At 45.5% G+C, this 24,720-nt stretch overlaps 1 protein-coding gene across 1 annotated transcript in view; it reads left to right on the top strand.

Annotated features, from left to right (window-relative positions):
* The window catches only part of DPY19L2 (dpy-19 like 2), a 129,685-nt gene that overhangs the window by 9,260 nt on the left and 95,705 nt on the right, over nucleotides 1-24,720 (top strand). Inside the window, exon 4 of the mRNA XM_056118706.1 lies at nucleotides 352-489. Within this exon, the coding sequence (XP_055974681.1) occupies nucleotides 352-489 (138 nt within the window). The remainder of the gene's footprint in view (nucleotides 1-351; nucleotides 490-24,720) is intronic.

The following is a 24,720-nucleotide window of genomic DNA, read 5'->3' as shown; positions in this document are numbered from 1 at the left end:
CAGCAACAACAACAAACCTTAATAAACCGAAGAGAAATATAATCAGCCCTTCAGCCTTTTCATTTGGAAAAAAAAAATATTTATTTTTTGCTTTTTGGGTCATACCTGGCGATGCACAGGGGTTAGTTACTCCTGGCTCTGCACTCAGGAGTTACTCCTGGCGGTGCTCAGGGGACCATATGGAATGCTGGGAATTGAACTTGGGTTGGCCATATTCAAGGCAAACGCCCTACCCACTGTGCTCTCTAACCCGTCATTTGAAAAATTTAAGAAATTGTTCTAAAAGGAATATAAAAGTAAATACTTTCATATTTTACTTACATTGACAACATGTCCCCCCTTTTTTTTAAGGGACTTTATTATTCTTACTTCAAGACCATTATTGATGCACCTTCATTTTTGCAAGGACTGTGGATGATTATGAATGATAGGATCACTGAATATCCACTTGTAATTAATACAGTGAAACGCTTCTATCTTTATCCAGAGGTGAGTAATATATGGGACAAATACTGTAGAATAATTTTTTTTGTCACTCTAAGAAAAATGATGTTATAAGAAGAAGGAAACTCTTAACATGTTGAAGTCACTGCTGCAATTTGTGTTAATTAAGCCACAGCCAAGTTTGAACCACTGGTGGTAAATGTTAAAGTATGGTTTACGTGTCTTTATATTTGAGAAGACGGGCAAATGTTACTCTACAAAAGACCCAGAAACTATGCTCAAATTTAAAAAAAAAAAAGGAACTTTAGTGGAGAAATAATGACCAGTTTAGTAGACAAGCCAAATTGGAGAGTCAGTAAGAATTCTAAATGGGATTGATGTGTTCATTGTAGAGACTATTGGATAGGTCTAATGATCACAAAGGGAGAGTGAACATGTTGCGTTAATAAGCCAATATGTATTGGTTACATAGCCAAGACTCTGAATATTTTCTAATGCTTAACCTAAAAAGAGTATGGGTTTTATGGAAATCTCCAAACTTTAGTAACTGGAAAAGCAGCAACAACAACAAATCAATAAACTCAATTTTTGAACTTTAAGATATATAAGTAGTACGGTCCTGCTGGTTTTCTATTGGGACGGAACCTTGCATTCAGACAGGTAGCGAGTGAAGAGCCGAGCCAGTGTATTGATGAGTACTGACGGCAGGTTCTTCAGGTGTTCAGGTCTGACCTTGTCTGGGCCGGGTGCTGTTTGTTTCTTTACCGACAAAATGGCGTGTCGTATTTCAGAAGGGAGAACGTTGGGAACGACATATCCATCCTGTGGAATTTGGTATGTCAGCAAGTGGACATGGCTATCGAAGAGATTTGAGTAGAAGTCATGGATAATCTTCTCCATTGCCGTTCTGGAGGATGTGATGGATCCATCAGGACGTGGGAGGGCAGTCATCTTGGTCTTATAGTTGGCGAAGGACAGGCGGGCGTTACGAATACTTTTCCCGGCTTCTGCCGCTTCTACCAACACTTCTGCTCTTCTCTCTTTGAGGTCTTCCTTGATCGCATCTCTGCACTGCTTTGCGAGCTCGGATGTTAGCTTGCGGTTGCCTGAGGCATGCGCCAAACCACGCTGGCGAATTAGCTCAAGAGTTTTCGAGGATAGGCGATTTTTTGTGGCTATCTCTCTCTTGGCGTTCCTCGCACATTCATGGAGGTGCTGAACCAGTCGATCATATTCCTCGTCAATGTTGTCAACAATGGCATCTTCCCATGTTGCTGCAATAGTACCAAAGAGTTCCCAGTTGGTGGTCATTCTGGGAGTTCTCTTTTTGAACTTTGCAGCCCTTTCTCCCCATTCTGTGAAGTAGAATTTTGCACGAAGGAGACGGTGGTCGGATCCCGTTCGAAATTTTGGGACAACAGCGCCATCAGTCAGGCAAAACCATCGATTGAATATGATGTGGTCTATTTCATTGTGGAATCGTCCACCGGAAGACTCCCATGTCCATCGTTTAGATTCTGCCTTCTGGAACTGTGAGTTACCATGAATGGTCTTGGTCGACATGATGAACTCAGACAGTCTCTCACCCTGTTCGTTCCATTCTAGGCCATGGGTCCCGATGTGAAGTTCTTCAGCTGATCTTCTCGGTCCTATCTTGGCATTAAAATCACCACAATGATCTTGTAGAAGGTGTGGTCTTCTTTATAGAACTTCTCTAGCTCCATGTAGAACTTCTCGCTTTCTCTTTCATCATAATGAAATGTTGGTGAGTAGACAACGAAGATAGAAACTGCAGGCAGTGAGCCACATCTATTCAAATGTAAACGTCCGATTCGGGTTGTTAGGCATTCGAATGAATCAACGCTATTGGCCAAGTTTGTGTTGACAAGGACACCAACGCCTCTAACACCTCTTCTATCGCATGTTCCGAGGAACAATTCTTCTCCAGTGTCGAAAACGACACTGAGATTCGTGAGATTCGTGCCTTCTTGTCTCGGTCAGACCAATCATGTCGTACTTGATCATTCACGCTTGTACCATCAGGTCCTCGATGGATGCATCTGATGCTAGCGTATGTGCATTGAAAGTACAGACGATCATTTTTATCTTCCTTCGTTGTGGCAGCCTAGGTCGGCCTTGAGATTTTGTCGGCCTCTCCTTTCTCATCCTTCTCAGTGCTGCCATGTCGGTGAAGCCTTCAGGGTCAGGTGAATGAGACCAGTTGTAGTTACTGGTTTTGGCATATCGAATACACAGCGGATAGCTTGCCAGGCTCTTCTGTGCGGGCGGAATACTCTTGGTAGCTTGCCAGTCTTTCTGAGAGGGATAGAGGCTTTTGGGGTGACCTCTAATCACCCTTGTAGGTGTTACCATATTTGAACCCTATCAAATATGGTACGACAATTCCAGAAGATGGGTATTTAGTGTCTAATGATGTGTCGCGTGGCCGCTTTGTGGCCGCGCGGGTCCGCAAAGCGTCCTGGAGTGTGGCGACGGCTGGGTAGTGGAAGTAGTGTCGAGAGTGGAAGTCTGCCAGTGGGTTATTTTTCTGGGTAGGGTGGGTCTCCCAATGGAAAACCAGCAGGACCGTACTACTGTTCAAGAAGGGAGACATCCATGACATTGGCAACTATCGCCCGATCTGCCTATTGTCTGCCATCTACAAGTTGTTCACTCAAGTCATCCTAAATAGGATTGGCAGAACACTAGATGAAGGACAACCATGCGAGCAAACAGGGTTCCGCAAAGGATTCAGCACCATCGACCATATCCACACGATAAGCAAGGTCATTGAGGTTTCTCGGGAGTTCAAGATGCCGCTCTGTTTAACGTTCATTGATTTAAAGAAGGCCTTTGATTCTGTTGAGATGGAAGCGGTCATTGAAGCCCTAGCCAATCAGGGCATTCATCCCTAGCCAATACATCAGGATCCTCCGTGAGCTGTATTGCGGATTCACTACCAGGATCTCACCATTCTACAAAGAAGTGATCGTTGATGTCAAGAGAGGGGTGTGGCAGGGTGATACCATTTCACCGAAACTCTTCAGTGCCACCCTCAAGAACATCATGCGACAACTGGAATGGGAAGGAATGGGAGTGAAGATAGATGGTCGTCAACTACACCACCTCCGCTTTGCTGATGACATTGTTTTAATAACACCAAACATCAGCCAAGCGGCACAAATGCTGGCCGACTTTGACCATGAGTGTGGAAAGGTAGGACTACAGCTGAATCTCACGAAGACAATGTTTATGAGAAACAGCCTTGTTCCTGACGCCCCATTCGCTCTCAATGGAACGACCATCTCCGAATGCAACAGCTATGTGTACCTAGGTCGAGAAGTCAACATGACAAATGACCTGACACCCGAGCTGTGCAGGAAGAAGAGAGCGGCTTGGAATGCCTTCAAGAACGTCGAAGAAATAGCTAAGAGGACGAAGAACCTCCGGCTCCGGGCACATCTCTTTGATTCCACTGTTCTTCCTGCATTAACATATGCCTCAGAGACCTGGGCCCTACGCAAACAAGATGAGAACGCTATTCAGGTCTCCCAAAGAAGAATAGAAAGAGCTATGCTTGGAATATCACGTTTCACTCAAATGAGAGAGAGAATCCAGAGTTCTGACGTCCGTCGACGATCAAGGATCAGGGACGCTGTCTCATTTGCCAAGGTGTCGAACATCAGATGGGCTGGTCACGTAATGAGATTTAAAGACAACCGTTGGACTAGAGCTGTTAATGATTGGATTCCATGGGATGTCAAAAGACCGCGTGGCCACCCACCTACCAGATGGTCAGTCTTCTTCGTCAAGATCATGAACGATCGGTTTGAGGCCCTTCATGTTCCCGGAGCGAACAGATGCCATTGGGCTACACTAGCACGCGACGGGGACAAATGGAGACGTTACTGGCGCCCGCTCGAGCAAATCGACGACTAACGGGAAGTTAAGTGATTAAGTGAAGATATATAAAGAAGAGAAAAAAGTAATATGAGCCATCACCAAAACTGAAATGACAATAGAACAGAGATATGAAAAATGGAAGTTATAAGATACTTAATGCACAGTAGCAAGAAAAAAACCTCTCTCTCTCTCTCTCTCTCTCTCTCTATATATATATATATATATATATTAGTATACTGTAGGAATTCCAGAGGAGAGAAGAACAAGAAAGAGGAATATAGTGGAAGGGATGATAGCTTAAAACTTCCTCAATCACTGGGTGGAGACCTGCAAAGACTAAAGAGGCCAAGGAGTACCAGTCAAAATAAACTCAAATTAAACTGTACTGTAATCAAAATAGCAAGATCGACAGAGAGAAACAGATTACTTAAAAGTAGCAAGAGCGAAAGAAAAAACTCAGATACAAGGGAAACAATATAAAATGTGCAACACATCTTATATAAAATCAAACAAGCAAATGAACGATATATTCTAAGTACTGCACCAGAAAAGTCTTGGAACTTGGGGTCCTCTACTCTGTAAGCCTGTCATACAGATTTTAGAGACAAATGCTTAAGACAGGTGCTAGATCCACTCCATTCCAGCAGTGTACATTGCAAAATTAGACTCACATGCAAAATTAGACTTACAGCAAAAAACCAGAATGTTCATAGGAAAATTGAAAATTCATTTATATAAATAATTTTCTGAATGTCAGTGGACTAAACATTTCCATCAAAAGGCATAAAGTGACTGGATCGCTTAGGAAACAGAACTATAACTATTTGCTTCTTACAGGAAGCACACTTGAATTTGTGGTATAAATATGGGCTTAGAGCGAAGATGAAAAACAATCATACATACCAATGGTAGACCAAAAGTCACCCCCCAAAACCCCATAGGCCATAACCCCACAACTCGAGGACAGTTACACACCAAATGGCATTCAAACTAAAGAAGGTAATAAAAACTATGCATGGGCATTACTGGTAAAGGAAACAGTAGGTCAAGAAATCCTAATTCTATCAAATATATGCATCAAATGAAGGGGCAGAAAATTTTATAAATCTTCTGCTCAAGGCCTAAAGAGAAACATTGACAGGAACAGAGTGAGGTTCAACAATACACTTTGTTATTATGCAGATCATCCAGAGAATGAGGAATTGGAATAACTGGGATCAATGGACAGGGCCCTCCACCCTCAAAAAACTGAATACAGATTCTTCTCCAGGCATACAGCACAGTCTCCTGGCTATACCATATACTAGAGTAAATATACATAAATTTTCTAGTACACAAACCATATTTAAGCCCACTCTCAGAGCACAGTGCTGTGAGGGTTGAAATCAGCCCTAAAAGAAGGTGGGGTACAGCTCCAGCACTTTGAAACGGAATAAAGTACTGCTAAATCAGCGATAGCACAGCTGTAGGGCGTTCGCCTTACAAGCGGCCAACATGGCCGACCCGAGTTCGATTCCTCCGCCCCTCTCGGAGAGCCTGGCAAGCTACCGAGAGTATTCGATATGCCAGACACAGTAACAACAAAGTCTCCAATGGAGACGTTACTGGGCCCGCTCGAGCAAATCGACGATCAACGGGAGGGCCTTTACCTTTACCTTTACCTTTAAATCACATCTCAATCAAAGCTGAATCAAAGCAGAAATCAAAAAAATACAATTATTCCTAAAAATAAAAGTGAATAAAAAACTATTAATCTGTGAACAGCAAAAAACAGTATTTGAGGGGGAAATTAATAGGAAAACAGGCCACATTGGGCCCAATGTGCTAATTTGAAGAGAAAGTTCAAATTAGCAACCTAAATATATGTTAAGAACCTAGAAAAGCAACAACACTTGAATCCTAAAATCACGATCATGATCACAACCATCCTGTTGTTCGTCGATTGCCTCAAGCAGGCCCCAGTAATGTCTCCTTCATCCTAGCCTAGAGATTCAAGGCTCTTTCAGGGTTAGGAGAATGAGACCCATCATTGTTACTGGTATTTGGCATATTGGGTACGCCACGGGGAGTTTGCCAGACTCTGCCGTGTGGGCAGGTTACATTCGGTAGCCTGCCAGTTTGTCCAAAGTAGGAATGAGATAATAAGATGTCGCACGGCCACAAATGCGGCCGCACGCTTCCGGGATCTGGGTTTTATAGTCTCTGGGTCTTGGCCGTTGATGGGAATTACACGGCGCCAGGGGGCCAGTTAGTGGGTGTGACCCCTGCCTACTGGAATATGAAGGATCTGGGTGGAGGATGCTCAGCCCCCATCCGAGCAGGCTTGGAGATCTCAGCCCCGGAACCCACATGCCTTTGTTCCTCTGCCGGTACCTTCATGCGTGTGGAGAGTGGTCTCAGCATGGTGGTGGCAGGTTCTGAAGGTCTTCGGCTGCCGGAGCCCTGGTCGGGGCGGGGAGGGAAACTAACCCGCTCCCCTCCAAGGGGCCCCAGCGAGGACAGCTAGACGCGGGGGCAGGAGACTCTGCCGAATCCTAAAATTAGAGGGAAATAATGAAAACAAGGGCAAAAATCAATGGTATTGAAATCAAAATAGTATGACAAGGCAATAAAACAGGAACTGGTTCTTTGAGAAAAATAAACTAGATACACATAGTCTTAGCTAGACTCACTAGGAAGTAAAATAGAAAACAAATTGGAAGCAGGAGAAACTACAAGAAACCCTTCAGAAATACAGAAGACCATAAGAGGTTATTATAAGGAATTCTATGCTGTCAAGTTGTGAAGAATGAATACATGAGTTTCTAGAAGCATATAAACTCCTGAAGTTGAATGAGGAGAAAGAAGAAAATCTGAACAGACCAATTCTGGAAGAAAATTGAAAATAATTAAAAATCTTTTCAAGAACAAAATGCCTGATCCAAATCATTTCCAGATGACAGTAATTAAATGAAGATGCCCATTAAGGAGGAGGTAATGTAGGTGTGGGAGAAATGTAGGGACTTTGGTGGTAAAGATGCTAAGACTGGTGGTGGGATTGGAGTTGGATCATTGTATGTTGAAAATTGTCCATTGAAAGCTTTGTTAGTTACAGTGCCTAAATAATATGAAAGATTATTGGTATGATTTATATATGTGGTAGGGTAATTTTTAAATTTTTAATTAAAAATTCTTTTTTTAATTAACATGGCCGACCCGAGTTCGATTCCTCCGCCCCTCTCGGAGAGCCCGGCAAGCTACCGAGAGTATTGGATATGCCAGACACAGTAACAACAAAGTCTCCAATGGAGACGTTACTGGGCCCGCTCGAGCAAATTGACGATCAACGGGAGGGCCTTTACTTTACTCGAGCAAATTAAAAATTCTTTAATTTTTTTACTTTTTATTTTTTTAGATCATTACAAAGCTGTTCATGATTGGATTTTGTGCATACAGTATTCCAATACCCATATCCCTCCACCATTGTGTGTTCCCCAGCACCTGTGTCCCCAGGTTCACTCCCATCACCCCCTCTCTCTCCTTGCCTCTTTGGCAGGTGGCAGGTGCTTTCTCTCCCTCTCTCCCTCTCTCTCCCCCTCCCTCCCCCACCTTTTTTGGCATGTTGAGGTCTTTAATTCATTTTTAATCTGACTTTTGTTCATATTGCAAACAATATTGATACTGAAAGGTTATCACATTACCTACTTTTAACCTTCAGATCTTGTCCCAGATGTTATTGTCATAGCAGTCTCTTCTCTATCCTACCTACCCTCAGCCCCACACACTTGTGATTAGTTCCAACCATTGACCAGTCCTTCTAACCCTTGTATACCCTGGATATGGATATTCTTCTTCTAATATATATATGTATATATATATAGAATTATGTACCACAAGTGAATGCAGTTATTCTATATCTGTCCCTTCCCTTCTAACTCATTTCACTTAGCATGATACTCTCTGTGTCCACCCATTCATAGCCAGATTTCATGACTTCATTTTTCCTTTCAGCTGCATACATAGTTTCTTTATTCATTTGTCTGTTCTTGGGCACTCAGGTTGTTTCCAGATTGTGGCTACGGTGAATAGTGCTGCAGTGAGTGCAGATGGTGTTTCCTGTGTTTTTGGACCCCTAGGGTATATTCCCAGATGTGGTATTACTGGGTCAAATGGGAGCTCAGTTTCTGATTTTTTGAGAAACATCTATATTGTTTTCCAAAAAGGCGGGACCACTCGGCATTCCCACCACCAGTGAAAGAACGTCCCTTTCTCCCCACATACATGCCAACACCGGTTGCTTTTGTTCCTTTGGATGTGTGCCAATCTCTGTGGTGTAAGATGATATCTCATTGTTGTTTGATCTGCATCTCTGATTATTAGTGATGAAGAGCATTTTTTTCATGTGCTTTTTGGCCATTTGAATTTCTTCTTTGAGAAACTTTCTGTTCATTTCATCGCCCCATTTTCTGATGGGATTGGATGTTTTCTTCTTGTAGAGTTCAACCAGTCCCTTGTATATCCTTGATATTAACCTCTTTATTAGAAGGGTTTTGGGTGAATATACTTTCCCATTCTGTAGACTATCTTTGTATCCTTGTCACTTTTTTTTTTTTGAGTGCAGAAGCTTCTTACCTTTTAATAGTCCCATTTAAGCTTCTTACCTTTTAATAGTCCCATTTGTTTATCTCTGCTTATACTTGCTGGGTCAGTGGCGTGTCACCTTTGAAGATACCTTTAGCTTCAGTGTCGTGGAGGGTTTTGCCGACCTTTTCTTCAGTGTACCTTATGGATTCCGGTCTGATGTTGAGGTCTTTAATCCATTTTTAATCTGACTTTTGTTCATGGTGTTTAGATAAAGGTCTGAATACAATTTTTTGCATGTAGCTGTCTGGTTTTGACAGCACCACTTGTTAAAGAGGCTTTTCTTGCTCTACTTTGCATTTCTTGCTCCCTTATCAAAGATTAGGTGATCATATCTTTGAGTGTTTGTGTACGGATATTCAACCCTGTTCCATTGGTGTGCGGCTTTGCCTTTGTTCCAATACCAAACTGTTTTAATTACTACCACTTTGTAGTAGGGCTTGAGATTGGAGAAGGTGATGCCTCCCATCTTCTTTTTCCCAAGAATTTCTTTAGCTATTCGTGGGGGTTTGTTATTCCATATGAATTTCAGGAGTGTTTGATCTATTTCTTTGAAGAATTTCATGGGTATACTTATAGGGATTGCATTGAATCTGTATAATGCTTTGGGGAGTATTACCATTTTGACAATGTTAATTCTCCCAGTCCATGAGCAGGGGATATGTTTCCATTTCCTCATGTCCTCTTTTATTTTGTGAAGTAGGGTTTGTAGTTTTTCTCGTACAGATCATTTACCTCCTTAGTTAAGCTGATTCCATGGTACTTGGTTTTCTGAGGCATGATTGTGAGCGATTGCTTTTTTTATGTGACTTTCTTCTCTCTCATTATTTTTGTATAGAAGGCCATGGACTTTTATAGACTGCAACTTTACTATACAAGTCTATTGTTTCTAGGAGCTGCTTGGTAGAGGCTTTAGGGCTCTATAAATATATCATCTGCAAATAGTGAGAGCTTAATTTCTTCCTTTCCTATCTGGGTGCTCTTAGTATCTTTTTCTTGCCTGACTGCTATGGCAGCTACTTTCAGTACTATGTTTAAATAGAAGTGGTGACAGTGGGCATCCTTGACTCATCCCTGATCTTAGAGGGAAGTCTCTTAGTTTTTCCCCGTTGAGGATAATAGTTGCCATGGGCTTGTGGTAGATGGCTTTGACTATATTGAGGAAAGTTCCTTCAATACTCATTTTGGTGATCGTTTTCATCATAACTGGTGCTGGATCTTGTCATATGCTTTCTCTGCATCTATTGATATGATCATATGGTTTTTACCTTTTCTTTTATTGATATGATGGATTATGTTGATTGACTTTCAAATGTTAAACCGTCCTTGCATCCCTGGGATGAATCCCACGTGGTCATGGTGTATGATCTTTCTGATGAGTTGTTGGATTCTATTTGTTAATATTTGTTGAGTTTCTTTGCATCTGTGTTCATCAGGGATATTGGCTTGTGGTTTTATTTTTTTGTGGTTTCTCTGTTTGCTTTTGGTGTTAGGGACATATGTGCCTCATAAAAACAGTTTTGGAGTGTTCCTGTTTCTTCAATTTCTTGGAAAAGCTTGAGACGAACTGGCAGTAGGTCCTCTTTAAATGTTTGGAAGAATTCCTTAGTGAATACATCTGGACCTGGGGTTTTGTTTTTGGGAAGACTTTTGATTACAGTTTCATTTTCCTTGATAGTAATAGTTCTATTCAGGTATTCCAAATCTTGATTCAGTCTTGGGAGTTTATCCATTTCTTCTAGGTTCTCTTGTTTCGTGGCATATAGACTTTCAAAGTAGTCTCTGATGATCTTTTGAATTTCTTTGGTTTCTGTTGTTATATCCCCCTTTTCATTTCTGATTTTGCTGATTAGGGTACTCTCTCTCTCTCTCTCTCTCTCTCTCTCTCTCTCTCTCTCTCTCTCTCTCTCTCTTTGTGAGTCTTGCTAGTGGCTTATCAATATTGTTTGTTTTCTCAAAGATCCAGCTCTTGGTTTCATTGATCTTTCGGATTGTTTTTTGGATTTTCATGTTGTTGATTTCTGCTCTAAGTTTTATTATTGAGTTTAGATTATTCTGTTGCTTTTTTATTTTTAATATATGTGTTCAGTGATGATACTTTCTCCTTAAGTAGTGCATCTTACTGTATCTATAAATTTCAGAAGTTGGTTTCTAGTTTCAGTTAATTAAAATATCTAAGGGCAAGGTAAGGTAAGGTGCTTGCCTTGCACATAACAAATCTGGAGTTCCTCCTCAACATCCTATGGTTCCTTGAGCATTGTCTAGAATGATCCCAGGGTACTGACCCACGAGTTAGCCCCGAGCACAGCTGGATGTGACCCACAAACAAACATAAATATCTAAAAATTAATCCTGAAAATTTTAGTTTGACCCAGATGTTACTTAGGTGTGTTTTATTTAATCTTAATGTATTTGGGGATTTTCATCTTTCTGATATTATTACTAGTTTAAATAGATTATGGCAGGAGAGTGTGGAAAGGTAGGACTACAGCTGAATCTCACGAAGACAATGTTTATGAGAAACAGCCTTGTTCCTGACGCCCCATTCGCTCTCAATGGAACAACCATCTCCGAATGCAACAGCTATGTGTACCTAGGTTCTAGGTTGAGAGGTCAACATGACAAATGACCTGGCACCCGAGCTGCGCAGGAGGAAGAGAGCGGCTTGGAACGCCTTCAAGAATGTCGAAGAAATAGCTAAGAGGACGAAGAACCTCCGGCTCCGGGCACATCTCTTTGATTCCACTGTTCTTCCTGCATTAACATATGCCTCAGAGACCTGGGCCCTACGCAAACAGGATGAGAATGCTATTCAGATCTCCCAAAGAAGAATAGAAAGAGCTATGCTTGGAATATCACGTTTCACTCAAATGAGAGAAAAAATCCGGAGTTCTGACATCCGTCGACGATCAAGGATCAGGGACGCTGTCTCATTTGCCAAGGTGTCGAAAATCAGATGGGCTGGTCACGTAATGAGATTTAAAGACGACCGTTGGACTAGAGCTGTTACTGATTGGATTCCACGGGATGTCAAAAGACCGCGTGGCCGCCCACCTACCAGATGGTCAGACTTCTTTGTCAAGATCATGAATGATCGGTTTGAGGCCCTTCATGTTCCCGGAGCGAACAGATGCCATTGGGCTACACTAGCACGCGACAGGGACAAATGGAGACGTTACTGGCGCCCGCTCGAGCAAATCGACGACTAACGGGAAGTTAAGTGATTAAGTGAGGGCAGGAGAGCAAATTTTTTTATGATTTCTATTTTAAATTGTTAAGGTATGTTTTATGTCTCATAGTGTTGGTGTGGATGAATATTCCATGTGAGGTTGAGAAAAAATATTTTTTCATTTCATTTCATCATCCTGTTAATCGTCGATTGCCTCGAGCAGGCCCCAGTAACGTCTCTTTCATCCTAGCCCTGAGATTATATTCAGGACTCTTTAGGAGAATGAGACCCATCATTGTTACTGGTATTTGGCATATTTGGTAGGCCACGGGGAGTTTGCCAGACTCTGCCCTGTGGGCAGGCTACATTCGACAGCCTGCAAGTTTGTCCAAAGTAGGAATGAGATAATAAGATGTCGCACGGCCACAAATGCGGCCGCACGCTTCCGGGATCTGGGTTTTATAGTCTCTGAGTCTTGGCCGCTGATGGGATTACACGGCGCCAGGGGGCCAGGTGGTGGGTGTGACCCCCGCCTACTGGAATTTGGAGGATCTGGGTGGAAGATGCTCGACTCCAATTCGAGTAGGCTTGGAGGTCTCGGCCCCGGAACCCGCGTGGCTTTGTCCCTCTGCCAGTACCTTCAGGTGTGCGGAGAGTGGTCTCAGCATGGTGGTGGCTGGTCCTGGAGGTCTCCGGCTGCCGTAGCCCTGGCCGGGGCGGGGAGGAAAGCTCAACCCGCTCCCCTCCAAGGGACTCCGGGAAGGAACACCGAGGCGCGGGGGCAGAGACTGCACTGCTCTCGTCCGGGATCTGGATTTTATAGTCTCTGAGTCTTGGCCGCTGATGGGATTACACGGCGCCAGGGGGCCAGGTGGTGGGTGTGACCCCCGCCTACTGGAATTTGGAGGATCTGGGTGGAAGATGCTCGACTCCAATTCGAGTAGGCTTGGAGGTCTCGGCCCCGGAACCCGCGTGGCTTTGTCCCTCTGCCAGTACCTTCAGGTGTGCGGAGAGTGGTCTCAGCATGGTGGTGGCTGGTCCTGGAGGTCTCCGGCTGCCGTAGCCCTGGCCGGGGCGGGGAGGAAAGCTCAACCCGCTCCCCTCCAAGGGACTCCGGGAAGGAACACCGAGGCGCGGGGGCAGAGACTGCACTGCTCTCGTCCGGGATCTGGATTTTATAGTCTCTGAGTCTTGGCCGCTGATGGGATTACACGGCGCCAGGGGGCCAGGTGGTGGGTGTGACCCCCGCCTACTGGAATTTGGAGGATCTGGGTGGAAGATGCTCGACTCCAATTCGAGTAGGCTTGGAGGTCTCGGCCCCGGAACCCGCGTGGCTTTGTCCCTCTGCCAGTACCTTCAGGTGTGCGGAGAGTGGTCTCAGCATGGTGGTGGCTGGTCCTGGAGGTCTCCGGCTGCCGTAGCCCTGGCCGGGGCGGGGAGGAAAGCTCAACCCGCTCCCCTCCAAGGGACTCCGGGAAGGAACACCGAGGCGCGGGGGCAGAGACTGCACTGCTCTCGTCCGGGATCTGGATTTTATAGTCTCTGAGTCTTGGCCGCTGATGGGATTACACGGCGCCAGGGGGCCAGGTGGTGGGTGTGACCCCCGCCTACTGGAATTTGGAGGATCTGGGTGGAAGATGCTCGACTCCAATTCGAGTAGGCTTGGAGGTCTCGGCCCCGGAACCCGCGTGGCTTTGTCCCTCTGCCAGTACCTTCAGGTGTGCGGAGAGTGGTCTCAGCATGGTGGTGGCTGGTCCTGGAGGTCTCCGGCTGCCGTAGCCCTGGCCGGGGCGGGGAGGAAAGCTCAACCCGCTCCCCTCCAAGGGACTCCGGGAAGGAACACCGAGGCGCGGGGGCAGAGACTGCACTGCTCTCGTCCGGGATCTGGATTTTATAGTCTCTGAGTCTTGGCCGCTGATGGGATTACACGGCGCCAGGGGGCCAGGTGGTGGGTGTGACCCCCGCCTACTGGAATTTGGAGGATCTGGGTGGAAGATGCTCGACTCCAATTCGAGTAGGCTTGGAGGTCTCGGCCCCGGAACCCGCGTGGCTTTGTCCCTCTGCCAGTACCTTCAGGTGTGCGGAGAGTGGTCTCAGCATGGTGGTGGCTGGTCCTGGAGGTCTCCGGCTGCCGTAGCCCTGGCCGGGGCGGGGAGGAAAGCTCAACCCGCTCCCCTCCAAGGGACTCCGGGAAGGAACACTGAGGCGCGGGGGCAGAGACTGCACTGCTCTCGTCCGGGATCTGGATTTTATAGTCTCTGAGTCTTGGCCGCTGATGGGATTACACGGCGCCAGGGGGCCAGGTGGTGGGTGTGACCCCCGCCTACTGGAATTTGGAGGATCTGGGTGGAAGATGCTCGACTCCAATTCGAGTAGGCTTGGAGGTCTCGGCCCCGGAACCCGCGTGGCTTTGTCCCTCTGCCAGTACCTTCAGGTGTGCGGAGAGTGGTCTCAGCATGGTGGTGGCTGGTCCTGGAGGTCTCCGGCTGCCGTAGCCCTGGCCGGGGCGGGGAGGAAAGCTCAACCCGCTCCCCTCCAAGGGACTCCGGGAAGGAACACCGAGGCGCGGGGGCAGAGACTGCACTGCTCTCGTCCGGGATCTGGATTTTATAGTCTCTGAGTCTTGGCCGCTGATGGGATTACACGGCGCCAGGGGGCCAGGTGGTGGGTGTGACCCCCGCCTACTGGAATTTGGAGGATCTGGGTGGAAGATGCTCGACTCCAATTCGAGTAGGCTTGGAGGTCTCGGCCCCGGAACCCGCGTGGCTTTGTCCCTCTGCCAGTACCTTCAGGTGTGCGGAGAGTGGTCTCAGCATGGTGGTGGCTGGTCCTGGAGGTCTCCGGCTGCCGTAGCCCTGGCCGGGGCGGGGAGGAAAGCTCAACCCGCTCCCCTCCAAGGGACTCCGGGAAGGAACACCGAGGCGCGGGGGCAGAGACTGCACTGCTCTCGTCCGGGATCTGGATTTTATAGTCTCTGAGTCTTGGCCGCTGATGGGATTACACGGCGCCAGGGGGCCAGGTGGTGGGTGTGACCCCCGCCTACTGGAATTTGGAGGATCTGGGTGGAAGATGCTCGACTCCAATTCGAGTAGGCTTGGAGGTCTCGGCCCCGGAACCCGCGTGGCTTTGTCCCTCTGCCAGTACCTTCAGGTGTGCGGAGAGTGGTCTCAGCATGGTGGTGGCTGGTCCTGGAGGTCTCCGGCTGCCGTAGCCCTGGCCGGGGCGGGGAGGAAAGCTCAACCCGCTCCCCTCCAAGGGACTCCGGGAAGGAACACCGAGGCGCGGGGGCAGAGACTGCACTGCTCTCGTCCGGGATCTGGATTTTATAGTCTCTGAGTCTTGGCCGCTGATGGGATTACACGGCGCCAGGGGGCCAGGTGGTGGGTGTGACCCCCGCCTACTGGAATTTGGAGGATCTGGGTGGAAGATGCTCGACTCCAATTCGAGTAGGCTTGGAGGTCTCGGCCCCGGAACCCGCGTGGCTTTGTCCCTCTGCCAGTACCTTCAGGTGTGCGGAGAGTGGTCTCAGCATGGTGGTGGCTGGTCCTGGAGGTCTCCGGCTGCCGTAGCCCTGGCCGGGGCGGGGAGGAAAGCTCAACCCGCTCCCCTCCAAGGGACTCCGGGAAGGAACACCGAGGCGCGGGGGCAGAGACTGCACTGCTCTCGTCCGGGATCTGGATTTTATAGTCTCTGAGTCTTGGCCGCTGATGGGATTACACGGCGCCAGGGGGCCAGGTGGTGGGTGTGACCCCCGCCTACTGGAATTTGGAGGATCTGGGTGGAAGATGCTCGACTCCAATTCGAGTAGGCTTGGAGGTCTCGGCCCCGGAACCCGCGTGGCTTTGTCCCTCTGCCAGTACCTTCAGGTGTGCGGAGAGTGGTCTCAGCATGGTGGTGGCTGGTCCTGGAGGTCTCCGGCTGCCGTAGCCCTGGCCGGGGCGGGGAGGAAAGCTCAACCCGCTCCCCTCCAAGGGACTCCGGGAAGGAACACCGAGGCGCGGGGGCAGAGACTGCACTGCTCTCGTCCGGGATCTGGATTTTATAGTCTCTGAGTCTTGGCCGCTGATGGGATTACACGGCGCCAGGGGGCCAGGTGGTGGGTGTGACCCCCGCCTACTGGAATTTGGAGGATCTGGGTGGAAGATGCTCGACTCCAATTCGAGTAGGCTTGGAGGTCTCGGCCCCGGAACCCGCGTGGCTTTGTCCCTCTGCCAGTACCTTCAGGTGTGCGGAGAGTGGTCTCAGCATGGTGGTGGCTGGTCCTGGAGGTCTCCGGCTGCCGTAGCCCTGGCCGGGGCGGGGAGGAAAGCTCAACCCGCTCCCCTCCAAGGGACTCCGGGAAGGAACACCGAGGCGCGGGGGCAGAGACTGCACTGCTCTCGTCCGGGATCTGGATTTTATAGTCTCTGAGTCTTGGCCGCTGATGGGATTACACGGCGCCAGGGGGCCAGGTGGTGGGTGTGACCCCCGCCTACTGGAATTTGGAGGATCTGGGTGGAAGATGCTCGACTCCAATTCGAGTAGGCTTGGAGGTCTCGGCCCCGGAACCCGCGTGGCTTTGTCCCTCTGCCAGTACCTTCAGGTGTGCGGAGAGTGGTCTCAGCATGGTGGTGGCTGGTCCTGGAGGTCTCCGGCTGCCGTAGCCCTGGCCGGGGCGGGGAGGAAAGCTCAACCCGCTCCCCTCCAAGGGACTCCGGGAAGGAACACCGAGGCGCGGGGGCAGAGACTGCACTGCTCTCGTCCGGGATCTGGATTTTATAGTCTCTGAGTCTTGGCCGCTGATGGGATTACACGGCGCCAGGGGGCCAGGTGGTGGGTGTGACCCCCGCCTACTGGAATTTGGAGGATCTGGGTGGAAGATGCTCGACTCCAATTCGAGTAGGCTTGGAGGTCTCGGCCCCGGAACCCGCGTGGCTTTGTCCCTCTGCCAGTACCTTCAGGTGTGCGGAGAGTGGTCTCAGCATGGTGGTGGCTGGTCCTGGAGGTCTCCGGCTGCCGTAGCCCTGGCCGGGGCGGGGAGGAAAGCTCAACCCGCTCCCCTCCAAGGGACTCCGGGAAGGAACACCGAGGCGCGGGGGCAGAGACTGCACTGCTCTCGTCCGGGATCTGGATTTTATAGTCTCTGAGTCTTGGCCGCTGATGGGATTACACGGCGCCAGGGGGCCAGGTGGTGGGTGTGACCCCCGCCTACTGGAATTTGGAGGATCTGGGTGGAAGATGCTCGACTCCAATTCGAGTAGGCTTGGAGGTCTCGGCCCCGGAACCCGCGTGGCTTTGTCCCTCTGCCAGTACCTTCAGGTGTGCGGAGAGTGGTCTCAGCATGGTGGTGGCTGGTCCTGGAGGTCTCCGGCTGCCGTAGCCCTGGCCGGGGCGGGGAGGAAAGCTCAACCCGCTCCCCTCCAAGGGACTCCGGGAAGGAACACCGAGGCGCGGGGGCAGAGACTGCACTGCTCTCGTCCGGGATCTGGATTTTATAGTCTCTGAGTCTTGGCCGCTGATGGGATTACACGGCGCCAGGGGGCCAGGTGGTGGGTGTGACCCCCGCCTACTGGAATTTGGAGGATCTGGGTGGAAGATGCTCGACTCCAATTCGAGTAGGCTTGGAGGTCTCGGCCCCGGAACCCGCGTGGCTTTGTCCCTCTGCCAGTACCTTCAGGTGTGCGGAGAGTGGTCTCAGCATGGTGGTGGCTGGTCCTGGAGGTCTCCGGCTGCCGTAGCCCTGGCCGGGGCGGGGAGGAAAGCTCAACCCGCTCCCCTCCAAGGGACTCCGGGAAGGAACACCGAGGCGCGGGGGCAGAGACTGCACTGCTCTCGTCCGGGATCTGGATTTTATAGTCTCTGAGTCTTGGCCGCTGATGGGATTACACGGCGCCAGGGGGCCAGGTGGTGGGTGTGACCCCCGCCTACTGGAATTTGGAGGATCTGGGTGGAAGATGCTCGACTCCAATTCGAGTAGGCTTGGAGGTCTCGGCCCCGGAACCCGCGTGGCTTTGTCCCTCTGCCAGTACCTTCAGGTGTGCGGAGAGTGGTCTCAGCATGGTGGTGGCTGGTCCTGGAGGTCTCCGGCTGCCGTAGCCCTGGCCGGGGCGGGGAGGAAAGCTCAACCCGCTCCCCTCCAAGGGACTCCGGGAAGGAACACCGAGGCGCGGGGGCAGAGAGAAAAAATATGTATTCTGCTATTGATTAAAAATATCTATTAATGTAAATTCTTCCCAGTTGACTAATGATTTACTATTCCAGACTGATTTTCTGTCTGATAGATCTGTTTCTGATAAGAGTGTTGAAGCCTCAGACTATAATAGTAAATATTTTATTGCTATATTATATGTACTTTCTAAACATGTATGTCTCTCATTGATTGTATTTTTATGTTTAGTCTCATGTATTGTGATTGTCTGTCATTGCCTACATACACATTAAATTTTTCTGTTTTTTTGAGGGGGGGACCACATCCAGCTGTATTCAGGGCTTACTCTTGCACTTGGCTCTGCACCCAGGGATCACTCTTTACTGGTTTGGGGGACCTTATGTGGTGCCACAGATGAAGCTGGGTCGGCAATGTACAGTCAAGCACCCTACGAGCTGTACTACCCCTCTAGCTTCCACCTTAAAGATTTTTATGTCTTATAAAATTAACATCCTTATCTTGTGTAGGGGCACTTTGACTCTGATAACTTCTCTTATTGTGACAACTCCTGTCTGAAAAGTACTGGTCTTCAGTAGGAAGCTTACGGAAGGTGATGACAGTGGGGGAGGGAAACAGACACTAGTGGAGGATGTGATGCTGGAATTTCTTCTGGATGAAATTTTATCATTACCAGTTTTGTAAATCATGGTATCTAAAATAAAAGTTTTGAAAAATTAATTTTAATAAACTGTACCCTGGTTCACTTAACTTTAATCTTAAATGTGTTTAATAAAGTTGGTTTCTCATAGAAAATACATTAGATTTTAATTTCTGTTATATTTGGGTAATCTCTTAATTGACGCATTTAGATAATTGATGTTTAGGGTGATAACTGATATAGATAGGTTGAGATATATTTATCACTGTTTTTTGTTTGTTTCTTTATTTTTTGTCCTGTTTTGGTCTTTTACATTTTTATCTTTTATGGCTTTAATTGAACATTTTAAATTATAATTTATTTTCCTCTTTTAGAATATCATACATATTTTCTTCATGTCTTGGTAGTTGTTTTTGAATTTGCAGTATGCATTTATTGGGAACCTAGGTTCATTTGAAAATAACACCACTGCACTTCCAAATCAGGTTATTGCTAATACCATCATTTTTTAAGCCTTTTATTTCATCCTTTCTATTTTTGTTATTCTTTTTTTTGTCACTAAGATAGTTTTTATTGAATGGAATTCTTAGACATGAAGGGAAAGAGAGGAAATATGTATATGTTCATAAAAGAATATGGGCTTCTCTAGAGTGGAAAATCAAGTAAACCGAGAGAGAAGCAAATGAGATATGTATTCAAGGGAGAACACGAGCCTGAAGAACAGACATATTATTGTTATTTTTGCCAGGTAATACATAAGCATACGTAAATTAATGCATTGTTTTATTATTTTAAATAAAGATCCTGTTTGTTGTACAAGCAAAGGTCAAATTATTTTACAATCACTTATTCTTTGGTGTTTATTTATACAGATATATTTCTGATGTTATTTATAAAGTCCTATAAATTCTCTCAATAAAAATTTCATTCATAAAGTTCCACCATTTTTGTTTGCCTGTGAAAGTATTTCTCAGTACTGTCAATAATTCTTACAATGCAAAATTCTAAGTTACATTATTTTCTCTTAATATTCTCAATATTTTACTTCATTGCCTTTCTGCTTGAATTATTTCTAGACTACAAAGTTTGTATTTTATTTAAAAAATTTTTTTTTATCTTTTAGTTTTTTCCTTTTTGGGTCACACCCAGCAATGCACAGAGGTGACTCCTGGCTCATGCACTCAGGAATTACTTCTGGTGGTACTTGGGGGACCAAATGGGATGCTGGGAATCGAGCTTGGGTCGGCCGCGTGCAAGGCAAACGCCCTACCAACTGTGGTATCGCTCCAGCCCCTATATTTTATTTTTTATTCAATGTATATATTTTTATTTCCCTTGAGAATGTTATTTGATTTACAGATTTTTAAAGGAGTGGATTCTTTATCCCTTATGCATTTTTTTCCTCATCACGGTCAGGGTCACGGTCCTCCCGTTGTTCATCAATTAGCTCAAGCAGGCTCAGTAACGTTGTGAAACTTGTTACTGTGTTTGGCATATACGTCATGGGGAGCTTGCCAGGCTTTGCTGTGCGGGCGAGATACTCTCGGTAGCTTTCCGGGCTCTCCGAGAGCAGCGGAGGAATTGATCTCAGGTTGGCCATGTTGGCTGCGTGCAAGGCAAACGCCCTACCCACTGTGCTATCGCTCCAGCTCCTTTTCCTCGTCGCTTTCAATATATTTTTCTCCATGTTTCTCAAATATCTTCTATTTATGGTTTTGTTTTATTTTTCAAATGTATGCTCTATCTCTGTGTAGAATTCTTTTGGTTATCCTAATTTTTCATTTGCTTGTTTTCTTGAGTCTTTAGATTCATGTCTTTCGTTTAATGTACAGTGATGCAGCTATTAATGTTTGGATACTTTTTAACTCTGCGTCAGTTTCTGTTCTTTTGTAAGGACTGCACAGAGCAGAATGTAAGATTTCATGTTCAATCTCATAGACATCCTTGGGAGTCTGGTTTTTTCCCTTTTCTTTTTTTCTCCAGGTTCTTTTTTTCTCTTTTGCTCGGGATCAATACATTTTATTGTTCTACCTGCCAGTTCACAGATTATGTTCCTGTTCTTTTTCTCTGATGTTAAGTGCTTTTATAGATTTTTATTTACTTTATTATATTTTTAAGTTTCAATTTTTAAATTTATCTTCTCTTTACCAAGACTTTCTATTTCCTTGCTAATTCTTTTTCCCTCATTTTTTGAAGCATGATTATAATTTCTCATTGAATGATCCTTTAAGAAATTTGTTTTCTGAATAACTTTACATAACCCCCTTTTTGGAATTTGTTGTTTTTTTACTCAAATTTAGATCTCTGACTCTTGATATGGTTAGTAGTTTCTGATTGAAATTTAGACATTTGAACGTTATGCTGTGATGCTAGGTCTATTTAATACTTTGTTTCAGTACAGTTTTTCCAGCACTTTCTGATGAGAAGAATCTGTCCAGGAACTTCCTATAGTAAATTTGTTGAAGTCCTTTATGTTGACCCTGAGGAGAGGGTATTCCTCATTACTACTGGGTGAGATAGAAGTTTGGATGTGCCAGTGCTCTTTAGATGCTTCTATGACCTTGCCCACAGATGGGAGTTCTGTCCTCCTCTGGCCTCCTCTGACACTGACCTACTGTGGAAATGAAGTGAGGTTTCATTGTTGGATGGGTATAAAGTTGAGGCCTCCTGATTGTCTCTACTCACATGAAATATTTGGCTTTTCAGTACATGAGTTGGGGTGACTTATATATAAGACACTGTCCTCCCGTTGTTCATTGAATTACTCGAGCGGGCCCAGTAACGTCTCCATTGTGACAATTGTTACTGTGTTTGGCATATCGAATAAGTCACAGGGAGCTTGTCAGACTTTGCAGTGTAGGTGAGATACTCTCGGCAGCTTGCAGGACTCTCCGAGAGGGGTGGAGGAATCGAACTCGGGTTGGCAATGTTGGCCGCTTGCAAGGCAAAAGCGCTACCCACTGTGCTATCGCTCCAGCCTGTCTATAAGATAGTACAGTGAATAAGGGGTTCTCTCTGAGGACATGACATCATGTATGACTCTGATATTAGCCCTTTATCAGATAGGTGTTGGGTAATAAGTTTTCCTATTCTGTGAGCTCTCTTTGTATCTTAGACATTGTTTCTTTTGAGATTCAGAAGCTTCTTAGTTTCATGTAGTCCCATTTGTTTATCTCTGTTTCCACTTGCTTGGTCAGTCACGGTCACGGTCCTCCTGTTGTTCATTGATTTGCTTGAATGGGCCCAGTAATGTCTTCATTGTGAGACTTCTTGTTACTGTGTTTGGCATACTGAATACGTCACGGTAGCTTGCCAGGCTTTGCTCTGCGGGCGAGATACTCTTGGTAGCTTGACAATACCCCTGTGCTAACCCCACCATCAGAGCCCCAATGTCAGTGGCCCTTACTCCCGTTCACACTCCTTGGCAGCCTCAGTTCTGCTGGCAGTACCTCAGAGTTGGCTCTCATTTACCACTATTTATTTCTTTTGTTTACGCTATATACGCTCTCATTTACCACTATTTATACCCTTTGTTTCTTTATATGCTAAATAAGAGTAAGATTATCATGTATTTTGTCTTTCTCCTTTGACACCCTATTCTTCCATCCCCCGTTCCATCCGAGTTATAGTTGTGGATAATTATATTCAGCTTGAGGGCTGGAAAACCATACACATGCCTACGAAGCCCTGCATTTATATTTCTTCAGTAAAGACTGGATTTTCTTTATTGATTGTTTTCTGGTTGATTATCCAGTGGTGGGAGCAACCTGTTAAAATATCTTTCTTATTGTGTTGATGTGGATATATTTTCTCTGTTTTTTTGTCTACATCTCAATATTGGCTCCTGGCTCTGTGCTCAGGGATTACTCTTGTATGGTGTGGATGGCGGGAATCAAATGTGGTGCTGGAGATTGCAGTCTGCCCACAGCATATAAGGGAATCACACTGCTCACTGTTATTGCTCAGGCCCAGCTTACCTTCTTTAAGGCCTGCTAATAGTTTTATTTTAATGATCCTTCATTTGGTGCATGTATGTTAATGAGTGTTAAATCTTCTGGATATATAGACTCTTTATGCTCATATTATGCTCATGTCATTCTCTTCCTGCATTTTTTAGTTTGATGCATGTTTTGTTTGATACTTGCCATGGGAATTTCAGCATTTTATGGGTTGCTGTTTGTATAATTGTTTCCCAGCCCTTTACTCTGTATCTGTTTTTATCCTGAGAGTTCAAGTATGTCACTAGTCAGTAGCAGAAGGTTGGGTTCGTTTTTCTGATCTGTCAAGCCACTTTGTGTCTTAAGATTTTAAAAACTCATTTTTATTGTACTTCAGGTAAGATGGTTAGAATAATGTTAACATTTATGGTTTTCTGTGCGATGTTCCTGCATCTCCACCCCTGAAGTGTCAGGTATCCTCCACCACTGTTCTTGTGTTTCTTTCAGTCTTCCCCTCCCAACCCTTTCCACTGCTCAGTATCCTGTTTGTAGTAAAAGGCTAAGAGTTTGTCGTCATTTCATGCTGTCAATTCTCTTGTTTCTCAGTATATTGTAGATGATCTCAATCTTGATCATCTGTCATTTTATTTTCTCCCTCTGAGTAGTTTCCCTTAATAATACCATCTAGTTCCATCCAAGTTGCAGAAAACTGCAATATTTTATCTTTTCTTATGGCTGAATATAATGTTCCATTGTATATAGATATCAAAGCTTCTGTCCCCATTCATTTGTCATTAGACATGTGTGTTGTTTCCATATCTTGGCTACTCAGTGCTACAGAGCATAGTTATGCTATATCTTTCCAACTTACTGTTTTTATGGTCTTAGGGAAGATGTCAAAAGTGGAATCACTAGGTCATATGAATTTTGTTTTTAATTTTTTGAGACATCTCCATACTGTTTTCCTTAGAGGATGACAGATGACATTCCCACAAATGATAAATACGAGTTTCTTTATCACCACAAACCTGCCAACTGAGTGGATGTTTTCAGTCTCTTTTTATATATGCCATTCTCACTGGTGAGATATGACATTTAATTATTGTTTTGAATTATGTTTCCTTGATATCAAATGTTGATAAACTCTTTTTCTTCTGCCTGTTGGTCACCTACATATCTTCTTTGAAGGAGTATCTGTTCATGTTCTCTCCCCATTTTTATTGGTGTCTGTTCTTGATGAGTTCTTATGTGCCTTATATAGGTTGAATGTTAATACTTTGCCTAATGTATGACATACAGATATTTTCTTCAGTTCAGTAGTATATCTTTTAATATTAGCCATAGATTCTTTTGCCATATAAAAACTTTTTAGCTTGATATAGTGTCATATTTTGATTTTTGTTTTCTTTCACAATGGCTCTTGACCATAGATGATACCTCTGAGGTCTGTATACTAAAGAGAGATGCATGTCTTTACTCAGAATATTTTATGGAATATGATATAATCTTGAGGTCATTATTCTCTGTTCAATTAGATTTTGGTAAGGTGTGAGATAGGAACTAATTTATTTTCAAGTGGCCATCTAGTTTCCCTACCTTCATATGTTAGAATTTGTTGCATTTTATAAACCTAATTCATTTATCATAGATTAATTGTCCATTTATATGAAGGCTCATATCTAGGTTCTAAATTTTATTCAATTAACATGAGAGTCTACCTCTATTACAATACCATTATTTTTGTTACTATAGCCTTATCGTCATAATTTCAAAGAATGAAATACTTAGCATCTTCTTATGTGCCAGAATATTTTTGCTATTATGGAAGGTTTATGATTTTGTACATATTTCAGTGGTGTTC

The sequence above is a fragment of the Sorex fumeus genome, unplaced genomic scaffold, assembly GCF_029834395.1.
Source record: "Sorex fumeus unplaced genomic scaffold, SorFum_2.1 ptg000037l, whole genome shotgun sequence".
Taxonomy (NCBI): Eukaryota; Metazoa; Chordata; class Mammalia; order Eulipotyphla; family Soricidae; genus Sorex; species Sorex fumeus.
The sequence above is the reverse complement of the archived record's forward strand: the minus strand, read 5'-3'. Positions and strand labels throughout refer to the sequence as shown.